At 51.9% G+C, this 16,551-nt stretch overlaps 6 protein-coding genes across 6 annotated transcripts; 4 read left to right on the forward strand and 2 right to left on the reverse strand.

The window, feature by feature from the left end:
- Nucleotides 1-457: 457 nt before the first annotated feature.
- On the reverse strand, nucleotides 458-2,132 carry CTAM01_13781 (uncharacterized protein; the record flags this gene model as incomplete). Its single annotated transcript, XM_060529783.1, has 4 exons — nucleotides 458-707; nucleotides 786-1,231; nucleotides 1,402-1,457; nucleotides 1,895-2,132. 4 exons carry the CDS (start codon nucleotides 2,130-2,132, stop codon nucleotides 458-460), a joined length of 990 nt encoding a protein of 329 aa, XP_060375608.1.
- A 2,545-nt stretch (nucleotides 2,133-4,677) lies between these two features.
- On the forward strand, nucleotides 4,678-4,818 carry CTAM01_13782 (uncharacterized protein; the record flags this gene model as incomplete). The annotated part of the gene is made up of 1 exon (XM_060529784.1): nucleotides 4,678-4,818. The coding sequence occupies one exon, from the start codon at nucleotides 4,678-4,680 to the stop codon at nucleotides 4,816-4,818; it is 141 nt and encodes a 46-aa protein (XP_060375609.1).
- A 433-nt stretch (nucleotides 4,819-5,251) lies between these two features.
- Nucleotides 5,252-7,951, forward strand: CTAM01_13783 (glycosyltransferase family 2; the record flags this gene model as incomplete). The annotated part of the gene is made up of 3 exons (XM_060529785.1): nucleotides 5,252-5,827; nucleotides 5,885-6,589; nucleotides 6,698-7,951. 3 exons carry the CDS (start codon nucleotides 5,252-5,254, stop codon nucleotides 7,949-7,951), a joined length of 2,535 nt encoding a protein of 844 aa, XP_060375610.1.
- A 711-nt stretch (nucleotides 7,952-8,662) lies between these two features.
- On the forward strand, nucleotides 8,663-9,001 carry CTAM01_13784 (uncharacterized protein; the record flags this gene model as incomplete). Its single annotated transcript, XM_060529786.1, has 1 exon — nucleotides 8,663-9,001. One exon carries the CDS (start codon nucleotides 8,663-8,665, stop codon nucleotides 8,999-9,001), a length of 339 nt encoding a protein of 112 aa, XP_060375611.1.
- Nucleotides 9,002-9,143: 142 nt separating this feature from the next.
- CTAM01_13785 (uncharacterized protein) lies at nucleotides 9,144-9,722 on the forward strand (the record flags this gene model as incomplete). Its single annotated transcript, XM_060529787.1, has 1 exon — nucleotides 9,144-9,722. A coding segment is annotated over one exon (579 nt), but the record flags the coding sequence as incomplete, so codon positions are not given.
- A 1,061-nt stretch (nucleotides 9,723-10,783) lies between these two features.
- CTAM01_13786 (uncharacterized protein) lies at nucleotides 10,784-15,227 on the reverse strand (the record flags this gene model as incomplete). Its single annotated transcript, XM_060529788.1, has 5 exons — nucleotides 10,784-12,414; nucleotides 12,471-12,645; nucleotides 12,898-13,127; nucleotides 13,203-13,861; nucleotides 13,930-15,227. The coding sequence occupies 5 exons, from the start codon at nucleotides 15,225-15,227 to the stop codon at nucleotides 10,784-10,786; spliced, it is 3,993 nt and encodes a 1,330-aa protein (XP_060375613.1).
- Between the last annotated feature and the right edge of the window lie 1,324 nt (nucleotides 15,228-16,551).

A 16,551-nucleotide genomic window follows, 5' to 3' on the forward strand; every position in this document is an offset into this window, starting at 1 on the left:
TTCCCTGTCCTTAATAGGCCATACCAAGAGCCTCGGCGGACAGCTCCTTTGCTCGCTTGGAGATGTAAAGTGGATTCATCACCGCGAGCTCCGGTTCGTTGCATAACTTTGCCATGGTAAACGTGTGCGCAATTCTCATCAATGGAGGTGGGGGGCCATAGCGAAGCGAAATGTCAGCAACAAAAGAGCATTCCAAGGATCACATGATATTGGGTCGGAATTGAATATAGTAGGTTATCTTGATTCAAAGTGCGCGTTGATAAATGATAACCACCCTGAAGCCCCTGCCATCCGATGATATATGCGTATATACAAAATATGATGTGATCATTATCCCAATGTCCCTGAAAAATTCATTATTCTAGTTGGTGCAGATATCAATGCTCGCTAACAAAAAATAGCCAATGTCCAATGTACACATTACCATTGTATGGTCTGTTTCTCGTTTTTGATTCTCTTATGATGATGCCTTGATCTCCATCGATAGGGTCGGTACGCGGAACGTGACAACGTTGGTGGCTGAGAGCGCTTCGGAACCAAGACCCATGTAGCCGAGATATGTCGAGGTCGTAGGGAAGTTGGCGTTGGTCATGGTGGTAAGCTTCGTCAGAAGGGGGGCGAGATCGCCGACAAAGTGCTCGATCGTTGCCGTGGCCTTCCAGGTCAAGACGTATTGGCTCAAACTATTTTGTCCAAAGAAGAGTTGGCTGCAAGGCAAGTACTATTAGCTTTGACTCCCAGAATGCCACATTCCAATCAAGGATATCGGGGAAGCAGCAACTTACAATGTGGTTCCGTTGATCGTCTCTGTGGTAAGTGCGCCGGCGCCATTTTGGTACCCGATGGGCTGTGTCGCTGCGCCAAATGTGCCAAACCACACCATCACTTCGTACTTCGCCTTGGTACTGTCTTGCGCCGAGGTCTTGTCGTCGTCCAAGAACATATCGATGGCGACGTTGGTGTTGGTGTCATTGTCGGTAAGCTCAGTCTCGTCGGTGTTCGTCGCAGCTGCGCCATCGGTGGTATAGTTGCCGACAGAGTAGGACCACTCGACATCTACGTTAATGTTTGAGAGCTTGGGAATGGAGACCGGGAGAGAGCTGCCGTCGACCTTGATGTTGGGGAAAGCGTGGACGGGCTGCGTCTCGGGGCCACGGGGGTAGCGCCATGTGACGTAGAACTCGGGGGCGCTGAAGTCGGTATCGTATGTCTGGTTGTTGAATGTGGTAACCTGAGGCGGGGAGCGACGGGTTAGCTGCGCTGCTCATGGTCGATGGCCATGCTCGGCGATACTGCAGCTTCAAGCCATGCAAACGTTGAAGCTGCAGTGGAAGGCTTGGCCCTGGTGATACCAAACCCCGCGATGAAGATGGGCGGAGGAGGGGTTAAGAGTCAACGTACATTCATACACAAGAGACCATCTGTGCCTTCTGTCCAACCCCACTGGTTCGGGTTCACTGTTGCGTCAAAACAGAAATCGTCAGCATGCTGTTGTCTTGTTGTAATAAAGAAAAGATCCCGTGTGTATCTGCAAGATCAGGAAGGCCAGCCAACTGGACCGGACGGCCAGGTTGCGCCCGCCCAATCAGGTTTCGCATTTCAAGGGAGCAAAAGTCAAAACAAATCTACGGCTCATGCCATGAAGCATGACAAGGTCCGCGGGCCAGAACACACAAACAAAACACGGGAGTCCGTGTTGTTCCCAAAGAAAAACGCAAAATAGTTCAGATGACATAGAGACAGACAGCGCGCAGAGCATCCGCAACGGGAGAGGCTTGACTGCATCGTGGTGTTCGGCCCGTACCGCCGCATGTTGCGGAGAGGCAGGTTCCCGTGGAGGAGACAGGCGACGATGAAGACATCGCGAAAGACTGATGAGAAGGACTTGACTTACGTGTGTACTCCTGACCCTTGGACAGAGGGTGAAGACCCATTGCCTTGTCGCATGATACCATTGCCGTGATGCCATTGTTCTTTGGTGTCGTGCCCGGGTTGTCAGGCTCGGTGAAAATTGGCGATTGTCCGTTTGAACTCCTGCCAGCGTCGATTCCAATGAGGATACCGAGAGTCGCTCCGATGGGGACGGCCAGCAACACGAAGTTGACGACCCAGCGGAAGCCGAGGAAAGGCATTTTGAATAGGGAAAAGAGAGAGTAAGGAAAACGAGCGTAAGTGAATGCTTTCTACGTCTCTCTTCGAACTGTTTTGCTGCAGTGATCCCTTCCAAAAGACGACGATGCGGACAGGCTCAGGCGGAAATCCGACGCAATTCGTCTACTTCTATTCGCAGCAGCACATGCAGAGGAGCGAAAGTGGTGTCGTCGGTGACGGTCGGATTCTGGTTTAGGTATGGGAGGGTAGGTAATCGATTAGGTGGGTGGGAGGTTCAGGTAAGGAGAGGTTCAAGCCAGGTCTGTCTAGTCAGGTAAGGGTATGTCAGGGAACGCGGGCGCGGGCCTCGACTCGTGCAGGTATCCAGGGGACAGGGAAAGGGGGTGTGGAAAGGGGGCGTGTCTGGATGATCCGAGCACCGTTGGGTGAGGCTTGCTGTCTGCGTGGTGAGAAATGCAGTCACAGGCCACAGCAGACAGCAGAGTCAGACAAGTAGACAGTCGGCGAGCAGAAAGGCTCCAGACGAGGCTTGTTCAGTCGGCAGCAGTTAACTGTACGACGTACGTCAGGGCCTGGGATTCGAGCGCAAGAACAGGCCAAGCCAAGTGAGGATATTGGAAAAGAAAAATGCAGAACTGAGGCGCGTCGGGCAAACGAACGTCCAGAAAGAGTCTACGAGGATAAGAACCCCTATCCTCAACCGCGGCGCAGCACGCCACCCCGGAAAGGCTTGTCCTCTTTTCTGCAGCCAGTGCAGCAGACTGTAATTACCTCGTCCTCCTTGCTCGTGCTTATGTTCACCAATTGCTCTGCCAGTCTGAATCCCAAACAAACCGGGCGGAACGCGATGGGCAAGAGAGAAAAAAACGAAACGAAAGGACCAAAGTCCTGGAGCAAGCAGACGGTGTAAAGCCTGGTCCGTTGGGGACGTTTACACCGGCGAGGATCTATCTGGGACCGGCTGGTTTTTTTTTTTTTTTTTCCCTAAGCCTCCTCAAAAATAAAACCCCTTCCAATCCTGAGTCCTAACTTGTGTACGGATAGTATGCGGATATGTGGTGGTCCATCCATTCCATTCCATCATCCCGTCGTTCCCCCTCCTCCGAAAAGGCCCAAAGCTCAAGCAAACTTTTGCCAGCTAGACCGGACATCTCAGATCACAAAATCGACGATTGCAGGTCCTGCTTCTAAATCGGACCGGCCCCTGGCCTAGCGCCAGTCAATGTGCCGGCTGCCTTCGGTCATCCTTGCATAAAATGGTACCCGCATTTCTAGAACACGAGAAAAAAGCAGGGATTTGTGAAGATAACGGCCCTGCAAGTGGATAAGAACCAGTTTGCCATCGACGGCCTTGGACGCGGACTCTGGGATGGCCCTGGAAGTCATTGGACGGTCCTGGGATGGCCCTCATTGGCGAACATTGTCATCCGAACAGTGGGCTCGGCCCCTCCTCGAGGAAAAAGAAAATAATAGGAAGCACAGCAAAGGAGAGCGCAAAGACTACCTGAAATCAAGGTTCAAGAGTCAAGATTCAGAAGAGAGAGAAAGAGAGACAGCTGCCCGGTTGTCCCTGTCTTGCTTGCTACAGAGCATCGCGGAAGAGGTGGGAAAAGGTCAAGGAACTTGGCTCGAGTCACCATTCATGACAGCTTTTTTTTTTTTTTTTTTTTCCTTTTCTACGACCACTAGCCGTACTTTCCTTCCCCTAATGTCTTTCAAGTGGAGACTCTTGGCCCCTGGTTATGTCCATCTTTTCTGACCGAAACATCCAATCCTTTAGTGAGCATATGCGAGCGGACGAGGGAGAACGTGCCCATAGGCGGCAGACTCTCCACTAACTCGACCCAAGAATCAAAATAACATAGAAAAGAAAACAACAAACCAACGGCGCGGCGGTCGAACCCAGCCAGTAGGCTTTCGGGGTTGCGAGTGGCTTGATGGGCTTGCTAGGCAACACAAGCTAACCTGATCCCCGGCGTCCGCGCGCCGCTCACACCCTTCCTGGAGACCTCCCACACCCCCCCCCCCCCCTTCCCTTCCCTTAGGACCATGACTGCTGAAGCAAGCGCTTGGCTGTCTCCCTCCATGCCCAGTCCAGCTGGCTTGGTATCTGTTGCCAATGCCAATTCTCTCTATCCCACCCGGCTGGCACGACCTCTCTACGGAGTACTATGACTATGTATGCATAGGGCTATGTAGGAGAATCAGAGTCAACTCCGACACTGTCTTCAGAAATCAAAGAGTACGAAAGCGAATAGGCATTGGGAGGCAATAACCCAGGACAGCTTGGCAAGGCAGGCCACTCGAATCCAAGGTGGCACAGACCTGACCCGGGGCGAAATGTGAAATGGGGCGAGTCCATCACAGATTCACCATCCTCGCGCCCAGACTGGACAGGCCGATGATGTGGGCTCCATCAACCTGGACCTCCCAATTTTAATCACGTCAGGCTCTCGTCGGATCGTAATCAGGGCAGTGAGGCTTAGCGGAGTCCGAGTGGGTTCCCGTTAAGTCATGTATGTCCCTGATGTGTCCGCGGGCCCTCCCAAGCAAGCTCCTAGTCCCATGTCTTGCTTGCCAATTGCTCCTTTCCCCCAGACTGATCCCGTTCCCGTTGACCTTACCCCCCGAGAAGCACAAGAGAAGAGAAGCCCGGCCTTTTGTCAATCCGTCTCTTTTCTTGTACACTCCCTCCCCCAGACCTGACCGGCATTCTGATTCCTGTCTGTCAAGTCAGTCCAGGCTCTTGGAAGTCTGTGTTTGGGTGCCACTTGTGCAAAAGCTCCTCCTGTTGGATGACATATCGGTCGATGCTCCTGTGCTACAACTCCTCCTACATGTACTAAGCGGGTCGACTTCTTTTTTCCTTCGATCCCAATACTTCTTCCCTTTACATCACCACCCACATTCGTTTTTCAACCAAAACGTCCGTCCAAGTCTCGAACTGAACTTGGCGGAAGAGAAAAGAGCAGGGAGAGCGAGACGCGCTGGGATTCACTATTGTTCCTGTTTTACCTGCGACCCAGCCTCTTACACGCACTCTGGCTGTCCCTTTGGTTTCGGCACACACACAACGTTTCCGCCCTAGACACGCTATTCACTCGTTCATTCCAGCCGTCGGTTGGTCAACACCGCAATCATGATGGGGGGACACGGAAGACCGCAGCAGGGTCAGGATTACCCCGAGGGGGAAATGGTGGAAATTGATGTTCTTCAAGGACATCATCACCCTCACCAAAATCAATATCAGCCGCCGTATCAGAACAACAACCAGCAGATGCAGCAAAACCAGCAATACCAACAACCTCAGTACCAGGAGCAATACCAGGAGTACTCTCAAAACCCGTATGGTAGCCCGTACCAGAACGAACCGACCCAGTCCCAGGAGCAATTCGGACGCGCCCTGACGAATAACGCACCTTCTCCGTACCAGCAACAGGAAGGGTTCCAGCCGCCGTACAACCAACAACAACAGTACCAGCAGCCTCACGCTGTCTCCGGGGACGAGTTGTACGGACCTCCCGGTTGGGCAAACCGTCACTCGATAGGCATGGCTGGCGCACCTTCAATCGGGCCCTCGATCTCGGGGATGGACACGCCGGTCGAGTCCCGCTCAGCGACGCCTACGTTGAAGAGCGGCGCGAACACGCCGTTTGACCATTTGGCTGCCCCGAGGCATCCATGGTCGACCGACTCCACGCCTAACAGCCCAATGGTATGACAATCCTTGATGAATTCACGATAGTCCCCAAACCGCTGACACTTTGAACAGAACCAGAGCCACCAAAGTTTGCAAAACTTGCTCCCCGGACAGGCCTCACCGGTCCTCGCCAAGGAGTGGGTTGAGGGCAGCGACCAGATTGCGAGACTTCACAAGCGCGACGACTCCGACATCTGGGGCGGCTGGAAGCGCCACGTCTTCCGCATGGTTCCTATTCTCACCATCCTCGCTACCGGAATGTACCTCGTCTACCTCGGCCTCCGTATCTACTGCGTCATCTCTGCTCAACAGCTCGCCAAGGAAATCTACGCCCAGGCCTGGGTCTTCATCGCTGTCGAAATTACTGTTGCCATTCCCTCAATTATGCACAACATCTGGACCATGTGGTCCATGAAGAAGCGTCAGCGCCCTAAGTTGAGACTTATGGGCGAGGATGTTCCCACCGTCGATGTTCTGCTCACTTGCTGCGGTGAAGAGGATGATTTGGTTCTTGACACCGCCCGCGCTGCCTGCGACGTCGATTACCCCCGCGACCGGTTCCGCGTCATTATCTGCGATGACGGCAAATCCGAGGGCCTGGAGAGCGGTATCGCAGCCTTGGCCATGACTTACCCCAATGTTCACTACCTCTGCCGCCCCAAGTACCCCGGTGTGCCTCACCATTTCAAGGCCGGTAACCTGAACTACGCCCTCGACTTTGTCCACACGATGCCCGGCGGCGCTGGTCAGTTTATGGCTGCTCTCGACGCTGATATGGTACGTTCAAACCAGCCACAGCTCACTATACCCTTCAATGATGACCCCGTCTCCCGCGATTTTAAGGTTTCGCCCAATGTTCAACCTCAGCTAACTCTGAACCTGCAGATCCCCGAGCGCGACTGGCTCCGTGCCATTCTGCCTCACATGCTCATTGACCCCAAGGTGGCCCTCGCCTGCCCCCCGCAGCTGTTCTACAACACCCCGCCATCCGATCCTCTCGCCCAGTCCCTGGACTTCTTCGTTCACGTCATTGAGCCCATCAAGGACGCCCTCGGCGTGGCCTGGTGCACCGGTTCCGGCTACTGCGTACGTCGTGAGGCTCTTGATGAGATAGGAAACTTCCCCCTCGGCTCCTTGGCTGAGGATGTTGCTACTTCTACTTTGATGCTTGGAAAGGGCTGGAAGACGGCCTACATCCACGAGCCTCTCCAGTTTGGCACCGTCCCCGAGGATTATGGCGGCCATCTCAAGCAGCGTACCCGCTGGGCTATTGGTACCGTCGACACGTCGTTCAAGCTCAACTTCTGCTTGTACGGTGAGAAGGTCAAGCAGATGACGGTCGCGCAGCGTTTTTCCGGCTTCCTCTACGCTACACTCAGTCTGTACACGATTCTCCTGACCCTCTCCATGTTCGCCATCCCGATTATCCTGGTCATGGGCAAGCCCCTGGTCGCCTACGCCAACTATGAGCAGCTCCGCTGGCTCATCCGCGCCTGTTTTGCCGCCACGCTCACCAACCGTTTGTGCGAGTTTGCTCTCTTCATCCCCGCGGGCTACCACACCGGCCAGCGCGGTTCTCGTTACCAGCTTTGGATGTCTCCGTACATCGCGCTTTGCATCATCCGCTCATTCATCCTCCCCACCTGGCTCGGTGGTCAGACGCAGGCCTTCAAACCCACCGGATCCCTCGGCTCCGCCCTCAATGAGCGCGATCCCAAGACCCGCAAGGGCATGTTCCGCCGTCTTTGGGGTATCCTCTTCAACTACATGGCAATCTTCCACCTGGCTTTCGTCTACCTCACCCTTGTCGGCGTGGTTCTCACCTCGTACCGCTGCTTCTACGTCAACGATGAGCTCCGCGATATCCTGATGTGCCTCATCACCCACGCCTTCTGGCCGCCCCTGACTTTCATCTTCATCTGCAGCTCGCTCTGGACGCCTATCGCCTACGCCATTGACCCGCCGAACATGCCGGACCGCGAGCAGCTCCTCGAGCGCGACCCCAAGACCTTTGTCGCCCACCCGACACCTCAGAGCAAGAAGATTGCCTTTGGCGGCCAGGCTGCGTGGTTCGAGACCGAGTTGACCGTCACCTCGGCCTACACGATCCTCGTCTTCGTCCTCTCCTTCATCTACTAGATTGCTTCAAATCAACTCATAGCATCGTTGTTTTATCACACACACATAACGCGCGGGACAGGCGGCGCCTACGGGACGCGCTTAACATTTGCACACGGCACAATGTGCGCGTATCACAGACGTACAAAACCAAAGATGACTGTTACGATAATGTAATGCCTGTAACTACTGCACATAGATCAGTATAGAATTACGCAACAATAAGGGGGGCGCGGAATATGTCATCATCATCATCATCCCCTGCTGGAAGGGAAATCAGGGTCAACAAACATTATACATATTTCTCATCATGTTCGAAATCAGAATACATAAAAACATTCATAAAAAGCTTCTCCACAAGTTCCAAATGCCTCAAAAAACTATAGAATGCGTAAACCAAATTCGGACTCTTGGCATGATCTGCCATTGGTTTCAGAGGCGCTACTCTTTTTCCTGCGCGAAGGAGAATCATCCCTCGGGAAAAACACACAAGTGTCCAGTTTTCCAATGAATTGGTCCGAGCTATCAAAAGCCTACATACACTATACAGTCTGGCTGCATGTGTGCAAACTTGTGCCTGAGCTTGTCCAGCTTTGCCTACGTGTGGCGTGCGGGAAGGCTGGCTGCTAAGACAAGCTGCCACTAGCCGAGCCTCTCATTCGTCATGGACACCAGTTCGTCGTCGTGCTAAAAGCTCGCGCCTCGTTGAATGTCTCGCTGAAGTCGCTGCGAATGTGCCCTCAGTTGGTGCTAGTCTGCACTCAGGAATGCGGACAAAACGCCGAATCGACTCAATGGCACGGTGAGGTGCCAATTTGCACAATGGTGGCTCAGCACAGCCCGTTTGCCTTTCCTTCTGTCATCGATTATCTCGCCGATGTTTCTCTTTGCAGCGGTTGTCGCGCAAGAAGCATCACAATGGGATTGGCATGGTCACATCAGGTTGCCATGCTACGAGTCACTTATCCAGGAAACGACCAGCCACCTGCAGACCGTTACTGTGTATCACGAAAAGAAAAACAGGCTTGGCTGATGTCGTTCTATGATCTGCCCGGCTATCATGCCGTGTAATGGTTGCACCGTATCCGTATCGCTTGTTGCAGTAACAACCGCGGCTCCCATCCGGACGCGAAAAGCCACTCGCCAACATCGGATTCGGACCTCCCCCTCTCTATGCAGACTCTAACAGACTTGCAGTTCGAATCCCGACTCCCAAGCTCCCGAGCCTCCCTCCCTTCCTCTCCCTTATCACACTACAGGCTTACGTTCGGCTTTGCCGTGCAGTGGGCAGCCGGGTGCCAGGTGGGGTTCTCCCCCAGCAGTGCAACCCCTCCCCCGGTGCCCGGCACCGCTCCGCGGGCATGAGTATTGGATAATGAGACTCAGAGAGTGTGGAAAAGAAACAACACGGTGCAGATTGCAAAATAAGCTGACAGCCTGGCATTCCATTCCCCATCTGCCGCTCTCGCTGTTCAATTTAATTGAAATAATCCTCCACGTCCCCCTCTCCGACTACCCCCAGTCCACGTCGTCCTCGGTCCTACGACGCAACGTGTGCACCCAGGTGTCAAGTATCCGTCACCCTCTGCTTTGTCCGACCGACTCCTCCTTTCATCTTCCACAAGATCTTCCGCTGCGTTTCTGCTGTGCCTGCCCAACCGAGTCAACCGGCTGCAGCTCTTGGGACTTTGGACTCTGCGAGTCTCGGAAAGGCCATGTCAGGATTGTCGCCAAGACACAAGTGCCAAGTATTTTCAGACGAACGACGGCCAAGGAAATTGACTTTTGCTAGACCGCAAAGAGGCACCCACCAAGCCTGATGTTGCCCGCCAACGGCGCCAAGGGGGTGTGAGAGGAGAAGAGCCCGCCTGGCGCCACCCCTGAATCGTTAAGGTTTTCCAGGGGCCTGCATCCAGGTTTTTCGTCCGTCAAGTCTTCGATTTGCAGTTGCCAGTTGCCACTGAGTCCAGCCATTGCTGGCTTTGCGTTCATCTGCATATGGGCAATGGCGTGTGCCTACTACAGGAGATACCATCGCGCTGCAGCTCTCGGTGAACTTGCGGCCCTTCGGTTTGCATCTTTTGGAAATGGAAAAACGAGAATAATCTATTTTTAGCCAGTGAATAGCTAGACTGATCGTACGGACTAGATGTGCTTGTCGCACCACGCGGGCAGCCATCCCCGGATCAACGACTGGTGGTGAAAAGTCCCCAACCACTCTGTCGATCACATGTCACCCGACTCCTCACATCTCAGCCAACCGTTGCTGACGAGATTGCTTTTATCGACGCTCGTCTCATCCAGAGTGGCATCAGATGAGCTAATCCAGCAGCAAAACCTCACCGACTGAACAGTTCGCCGATCTCTGGAGCCGCAATCATAAATCCCCGTCTTGCTTGTTCACTCGTTCATTGGGGCGGGGAGCCGTGGGTGCCGTAGGAACCTGGCAGGGGACTCTCCATCGTGCCAATCCGGCAACGTCGGACCCCGGACGCCGGGGCAACAACTCTCTCCGGAACAACGACGATCCAATGATGCAGAAGTCTCCGGCACGGCAGGCCCACGTCGCAGCTCGCAGACGGATGTAGGGTGACGGACGCTTGCTGGTTTCTCGCGTCGATGAAGGGAAAATCGACTATTGATATCCGTTCGCAATATGGAAAGGTCATAAATTTCAGTGTTGCCATGCATAAAACTAGCTGCTCATTTCCATAGATATCGTGCATCAATCTCCGTAGATTCGGATTCGAAATCCAAGTTATCTGCCGTTCAGAGTTCTACAATCTTCCCAGCAAGTCCAACTGATTCTCTTCCTGCCTGGTTGCAATTCCTAAGTCGCAAGCATCCGCCGCGTCATATGTCCTCTGCATTTCCTTCCATCCTAGGGAGCGTAATTTGATCCTCGGCTCCGACGCCCATACTGAAGCATGACGGGATGTCTACTGCCCCCAAGTTCATGTTGTCCTGCGGTACTGAGAAGGTAAAGTCGCCCATTAAACCTGCATCAAACATCTCAGCTGTTCCATCCCAACCGAAACTGTCTACGGGGAGCTCACCGAGGCTCGTGGTATTCAAGCCGGTGAGTTCCAACCTGCTACCAACCCGTGTTCCAGTACCTGTCGTAGCTGGTGGTGCGCTCGTGGGTGGGCTCAGCACGCCTCTGGAGGCTAATAAGTTCGACAGCAATGGACCGAATGTATGGGCTGTCGCAGGGTTGGCTGAGCTATTGTACGATCCCAACACAATAGCACTGTCTACTGAAGAAGCAGCAGCTGGCGTCCCGAGACTGCTGGCGTGAATGTTGCTGTATGGAGTCTGGGGCAAGGAAGGCGCTGAGTGTGGTGCCTGTGGAATGACAGATCGGCTCGACGTCCAATCTTGTCGCAGCCTGTAAAGTACATCACTAATGACTCCTTGTACAAGTTGTCTTTCTTCCTCTGTTGTAAGACCCGGAATAAATCCGCGCGACTCCAACGCTTCGTGAAGGGCCGGTCCCGCTCGGGAATCTAGATGCTCTTGGAAGGCTGCAAGATCTTCGGAAATCTCATGATCCATATATGCAGATCGAGGCCTATGCTTCCCGGGAAAAATGATTTCCCACATTGCGAACCACTGACATTCATCTGACGTTGAAGGGGTTGACCTTTGATGAAGCCTCCTGCTCTGTTCGTGTGAAATCCCATTCAGTGTATCTGAGTCGGAGCGGGAACATGTCCAGCCTCCCTCGGCAGAAACATGCTCACGAAGGGCATTGTCGTTTGTGAAGAGCCTCAGACATCGCTGACAATAGTGTTTGGGTGTGTGACACCTGTTTAGGTGTTGTTTGACGTCGCGAACTCTTTTGAGTTTTCGCCTGGAACATTCATGGTAACTGATGGGATCCGACTTCCAGAAGGGGCAAGCCAGCAAAACTTCATGCTTTCTTTCTTGACGTTGTCTCTTAGCGACCACTTGCTCTGATCCAGGTTGGTCTTCAGCTTTGCGTTTCTCCCTGCCAAACTGCTGCCCGCTGCTTGAAGGTGGACCCTGTATTCGGGTACTTGCCGACAAGAAGGCCGAAGCAGGACCGTCTGCACTCCCTGCAGTACCTCCACGAGTTTGGGGTTGGCACTCATTGAAAAGAGTGTCTCCGACATTTTTGAGAACAATGTACAAGGGATCGTCTTTCGAGAGAGGAGTAATGTTAACCTCGTCTGACACCTCTGACATCGACAAGAAGTCAGAGTCGTACGACAGACTATCTGATTCATCGGCCAGATCATCGTGGCGACTTGCACTGTCTCGACGACATTCTTCTGGAGTGAGATTTGAGAGGGATGGTGTATCTTCGTGCCCCGTACTAGTTGGATGTGATGTGCGTCGCGTTGTTCTCAAACGCTGATTGCATCTTGCAAAAACTCTGCCCCTGGCCTTGGGGGCCCACGAAGCCAATAAGTCGCCAGAACTTGGTGTCAGTCTGGATTCATCGTCTTGAAGACACAGGCCTAGGCAAGGCTCACAATTAGAACCAAGTAGCCGAAGATGTATGTTGAACGCCTACCTGGTATTATCGCTGTGCGGTCAACAAAATCTAGGATATGGCGGCCGACCATGAAACTGAGCTCCCAACCCAAGTTTTCTTCTTCATCTTTCTTCAAGTCGCCCACGGAAGAACAACTTGGGTTCCTTCCACTCGAAGCGTCCTGCCAGAGATGAATGCCTTTGCTGGCATCATACTGCGTCAAAATAATGGTTCTGCAGGTTCCATCTAAGATCATTCGTCCGTCTCGATTTGAAAAAGTGCATTCTCCAATGAAGTCTCGAAGAGTCTTCCACGAGACCTCCATTCCATGAAAACTCACTGGACGTCTCAAGATAGGAAACCCTGCAACAATAACAAAACTTTCGTGCAAGACTTGCTCCCATCGTGATGCTTGTGAAGACGAATAGTCTATGATCTCTTCCCGTGCCGTGATATCGAAGCTTACCACGTCTGTTCCGGGGTCGTGGTATCTCGCCTCATCGGCACTTTCATGATGAATGCAAGGAGTCCGGTTGGATACGTTGCCGTCAAGAGGGCGGGGAATAGCCGCAGAGAGCCACGCAAGTTGTTCGCCATACTCGGCAATCAAGTAGGAGGACCCCTTTACGGTGATGACCAAGTCCTTGCCTTCAAGCCTAGCTCCCAGAAACGTACTAGGGTCATCTTGCACGGCAACTAAGAAGAGTTAAGTTGCAGGGTTAAGTCTCCATCAATATACATTATTGAAAGGCTAAAAACGAATCCACGTCCCAGTGTGAGTTTTGTCAGAAACATAATCTCCCGATCCATTGATGACTGGGTGAATCTGTAGCACGTCGTACAAACTATTCCAACTCGATGGCCACACTTGCTCCAAGTAATTCGTAATCGTAGTTGCTTGACTTTCTTCTGTGCAGTAGGCAACAATGAGAGACTCTGAAATCGATTGAGGGGCGAGCACCTCAGCTTCGTAATTTGCTGGATGCCATACAGACGCAGGAGTGAACGGCCATCCAAGAAGCCGAAATCTGACTTGATGAATCTTTGGTGAATGCTTCTTGCTGATTCTGCCCGTTGGAAGACACTCGAGTATCTTCTGTCGGATCTCTTTTCGTACGTTATTGTTCTTAGAGTTGTCTTGGTCCCACTGCAAGATCATTTCATTATTCAGACGTGCGACCAGACACTTGAATGGATTGCCCTTCAACACAATATCGCGGTATTCCGATATTGGGACAGGCCCCAAAGCGTCCTCTTCTGTATCTTCAATCCCCTGGAATCGATCCTGCTGGGGCGGTGAAGGACATGACACGCCCACCTTGCTGTTCCAAAGGCTAATCTTATCCTCTACAGACATGCCAGCTACACTTTCACGTGAAGCGTCGATAATCAACTCATCCGACATAGACACAAGCCGTGACCCGATTTGACTACATTGTTTAGTGCATTATCCAAGTATCTATGAGTGCTAACGGCATATGTAAACGAATTCACTCACCGGCCGCGTTTATGTATGAAGTACATGATGCTTTTGTGGTTCTGGGACGTTGAATCGAGTCCAACTTGAATTGCAAAGGCCTTGATCAATTCTGGAAGTATCGACTGCACCGATTGCCAAGCCTTGATGTCTGAACGATGGAATAATTGTTGGCGAATGTCGCTGGCTAATTCGGCAACGTATTGATCCGCTGGGCCTCTACCGACGGTACTTGCTGCAGAATATGAAGTCTTCGCGTCGAAGTCCTTTCTGATAGTCCTACTTGGTGTAGAAGAGCCTCCTGTTATGCCCCAGGGATGGTAATTGAGGAAGGAATCACGATGACGGAACGATTCATAGCCGGAATCAGTAGGGGGAGGATTCTGACAGGGATCCTCTGCAACGGCAGCGAGCGGCCACGTAGAAGAAACCGAATGTAGCTGTGCCTCCATGTTATCGTTCACGTTTTGAAGATATCCTGGTGCATTGAAAGCAACATCTGTCAAGGAGAGGTCTCGCTGGTTTGTATACGGGAACTGTTCAGAGAACTGACCGAGAGGCTCGCAGGAATGAGGCGGAGAAAAGCTTCTCGACCGACTGCACAATAGCTGCGTTCGAACAGGGTAGGTGTTCTCTCCGTCAACTCCATAGTCGAAATGATCTGTGAGCGAGCTCTCAACAGCGTGGAAAGGTGATGGGGATAGTCCACTTCTGTAGTCTCCAATAGGGCCTGTCTCCAAGATACCGGATGGTCCAGATGGTGTGAGGTTGCTGTTTGAATTATGAGAGGAATCAGATGGAACCACATCGTGCAATAGAAAATTCTTTGGGCCTGCCATCAGCTGAAATCTCTCATTATAGACGTTTTCAACGAGCATATCCTTGGAAAAGAGCTCTGGTCCAAATGGAAGCGAGGTTGAAATTTCATCTGGGGAGATGAAGTATTCCGTAGCCCTCATGCTGGAGGTAAAGGGTGCACTGCTAGAACGGCTCAGTGTATAATACATGGATTCACCAAAAAGGTCTCGAAGATGTTGAAAAGCTGACCGAATGTCTCCTTCGGTGCCCCTTCTACTTGTCAAGTCGAACTTTGGCCTGGACTGCTGTTGAAAATCGTCACAGCGTTGAGATCCGCTAGCTTCAGGGTCATCCGCGTACCGAACTGTCGTTGTAGGAGAAGACATCTGGTCATTCTTTGGCAAAGGTTCGATGGGTGAAGCAACGGGACCAAAGCCACATAACGCAAAGGTGGGAATTCGAGTCGGGGTCCTGGAACGCTGTTCAATGTCGCAGTACAGTGGAGTCGAAAGTCCTTCCATAATTCTGGAGCGAATCTATGCGGCACGTCAAATATGAGTCGTAGAAGTTGATTGCTGAGGCTTAATTGCGAGATCTGAGTCCTGGAGTCGTGAGCCCGGCTTCAAGTCGCAACCATTTTCACAGGCGGCCTGCGATTGAGAAATGTGTGAGAAACATAGAGACAGGGAATAAGAGGACTAGAAAGTCGGTAAAAGGTTAGGGGTGGGCCGGGAATGTAATTCTTGCCAAGTCAGGCTGTGGTCTGGCGGCGCGAGGTCGAAGGCACAGCTGTGCTTTGCGACGCCATTCGCTAGACAATATCTCAAGACTCCCTTGATTGATCAACCAATCATCGCGAGAGGCACAGCTGTGGTTTCCTGTGCCCTATACACTGAAAGTGTCGTCCGTTATCGTATTATGAGAAGGAGACTAGTTGCATCGCTGTGCTGAGATGAAGTTTGAGGTCGCCGACAATGGCCTCGTCGAAGGCTCATGAGCACAATAGTTGGCTTTGAGATTAGAGAGTCGAACAAAGGACTACAAAATGCTAACAGATGCTGAGAAGAACGCCAACAGTAACGAATTGATCTTTCTTTCTTACTAACTTCCGACCGTCGTAAAGTGAATCTTCGATCTAAGATCCCTTGGTGTCAATCCATTATCAACATACCCCCCATATACCCCATATACTATTTATCATGTCTACTGGATCATACATATCAAAATTGTCCACCGGTAGCAATGGGTAACGTGCCAAGCTTCGAGACCATGATTCAGCTAACATGATTGGCGAAGCAAAAAGGAGGGGCCGTCCGTTATGCTTGACGAATTACTTGGGGGTCCTCTGAACATCACAGAAAGAATGCACCAAAACATTTGGAATGGTAGAAGATCTACCCCTTCTAGCAAGATAAAGGAGACATCACAGTATCTTCTTGAATGGCAAGCCTCTTGGGACGTAATGTCACAAACTACGTTAGTGCAGAAGTCAGCCAAAGAATGAATCGGGTAATGTAAATGGTAGCATCGCAATGTTAGATGTATATTTCTGTTACTGACACGTAATGCAGACTTATTTTCTTCCCAGGGTCGAGTACTTATAAGGCATGGTGGATGGAACCAGACATTAGGATCCGTACCGATGATATCGTCGATGCTTACCATCAGTCATCGAATTTTGTTTCGAGAACAAGCACAGGAGTAATACTAGTGAAATTGATTCGTTGTTTTTGGGAAAGAAAATGGTTGAGTGGTTTACATACCTTAAGTCGATGGACGCATATGCGTTTGTGCTGTCGCAGCATTGTACCTTCATGATAAAGTATTAGTTCTTATAATGTCTCG

This window comes from Colletotrichum tamarilloi (assembly GCF_030869305.1).
Source record: "Colletotrichum tamarilloi strain Tom-12 chromosome Unknown Scaffold_105.1, whole genome shotgun sequence".
NCBI lineage: Eukaryota > Fungi > Ascomycota > Sordariomycetes > Glomerellales > Glomerellaceae > Colletotrichum > Colletotrichum tamarilloi.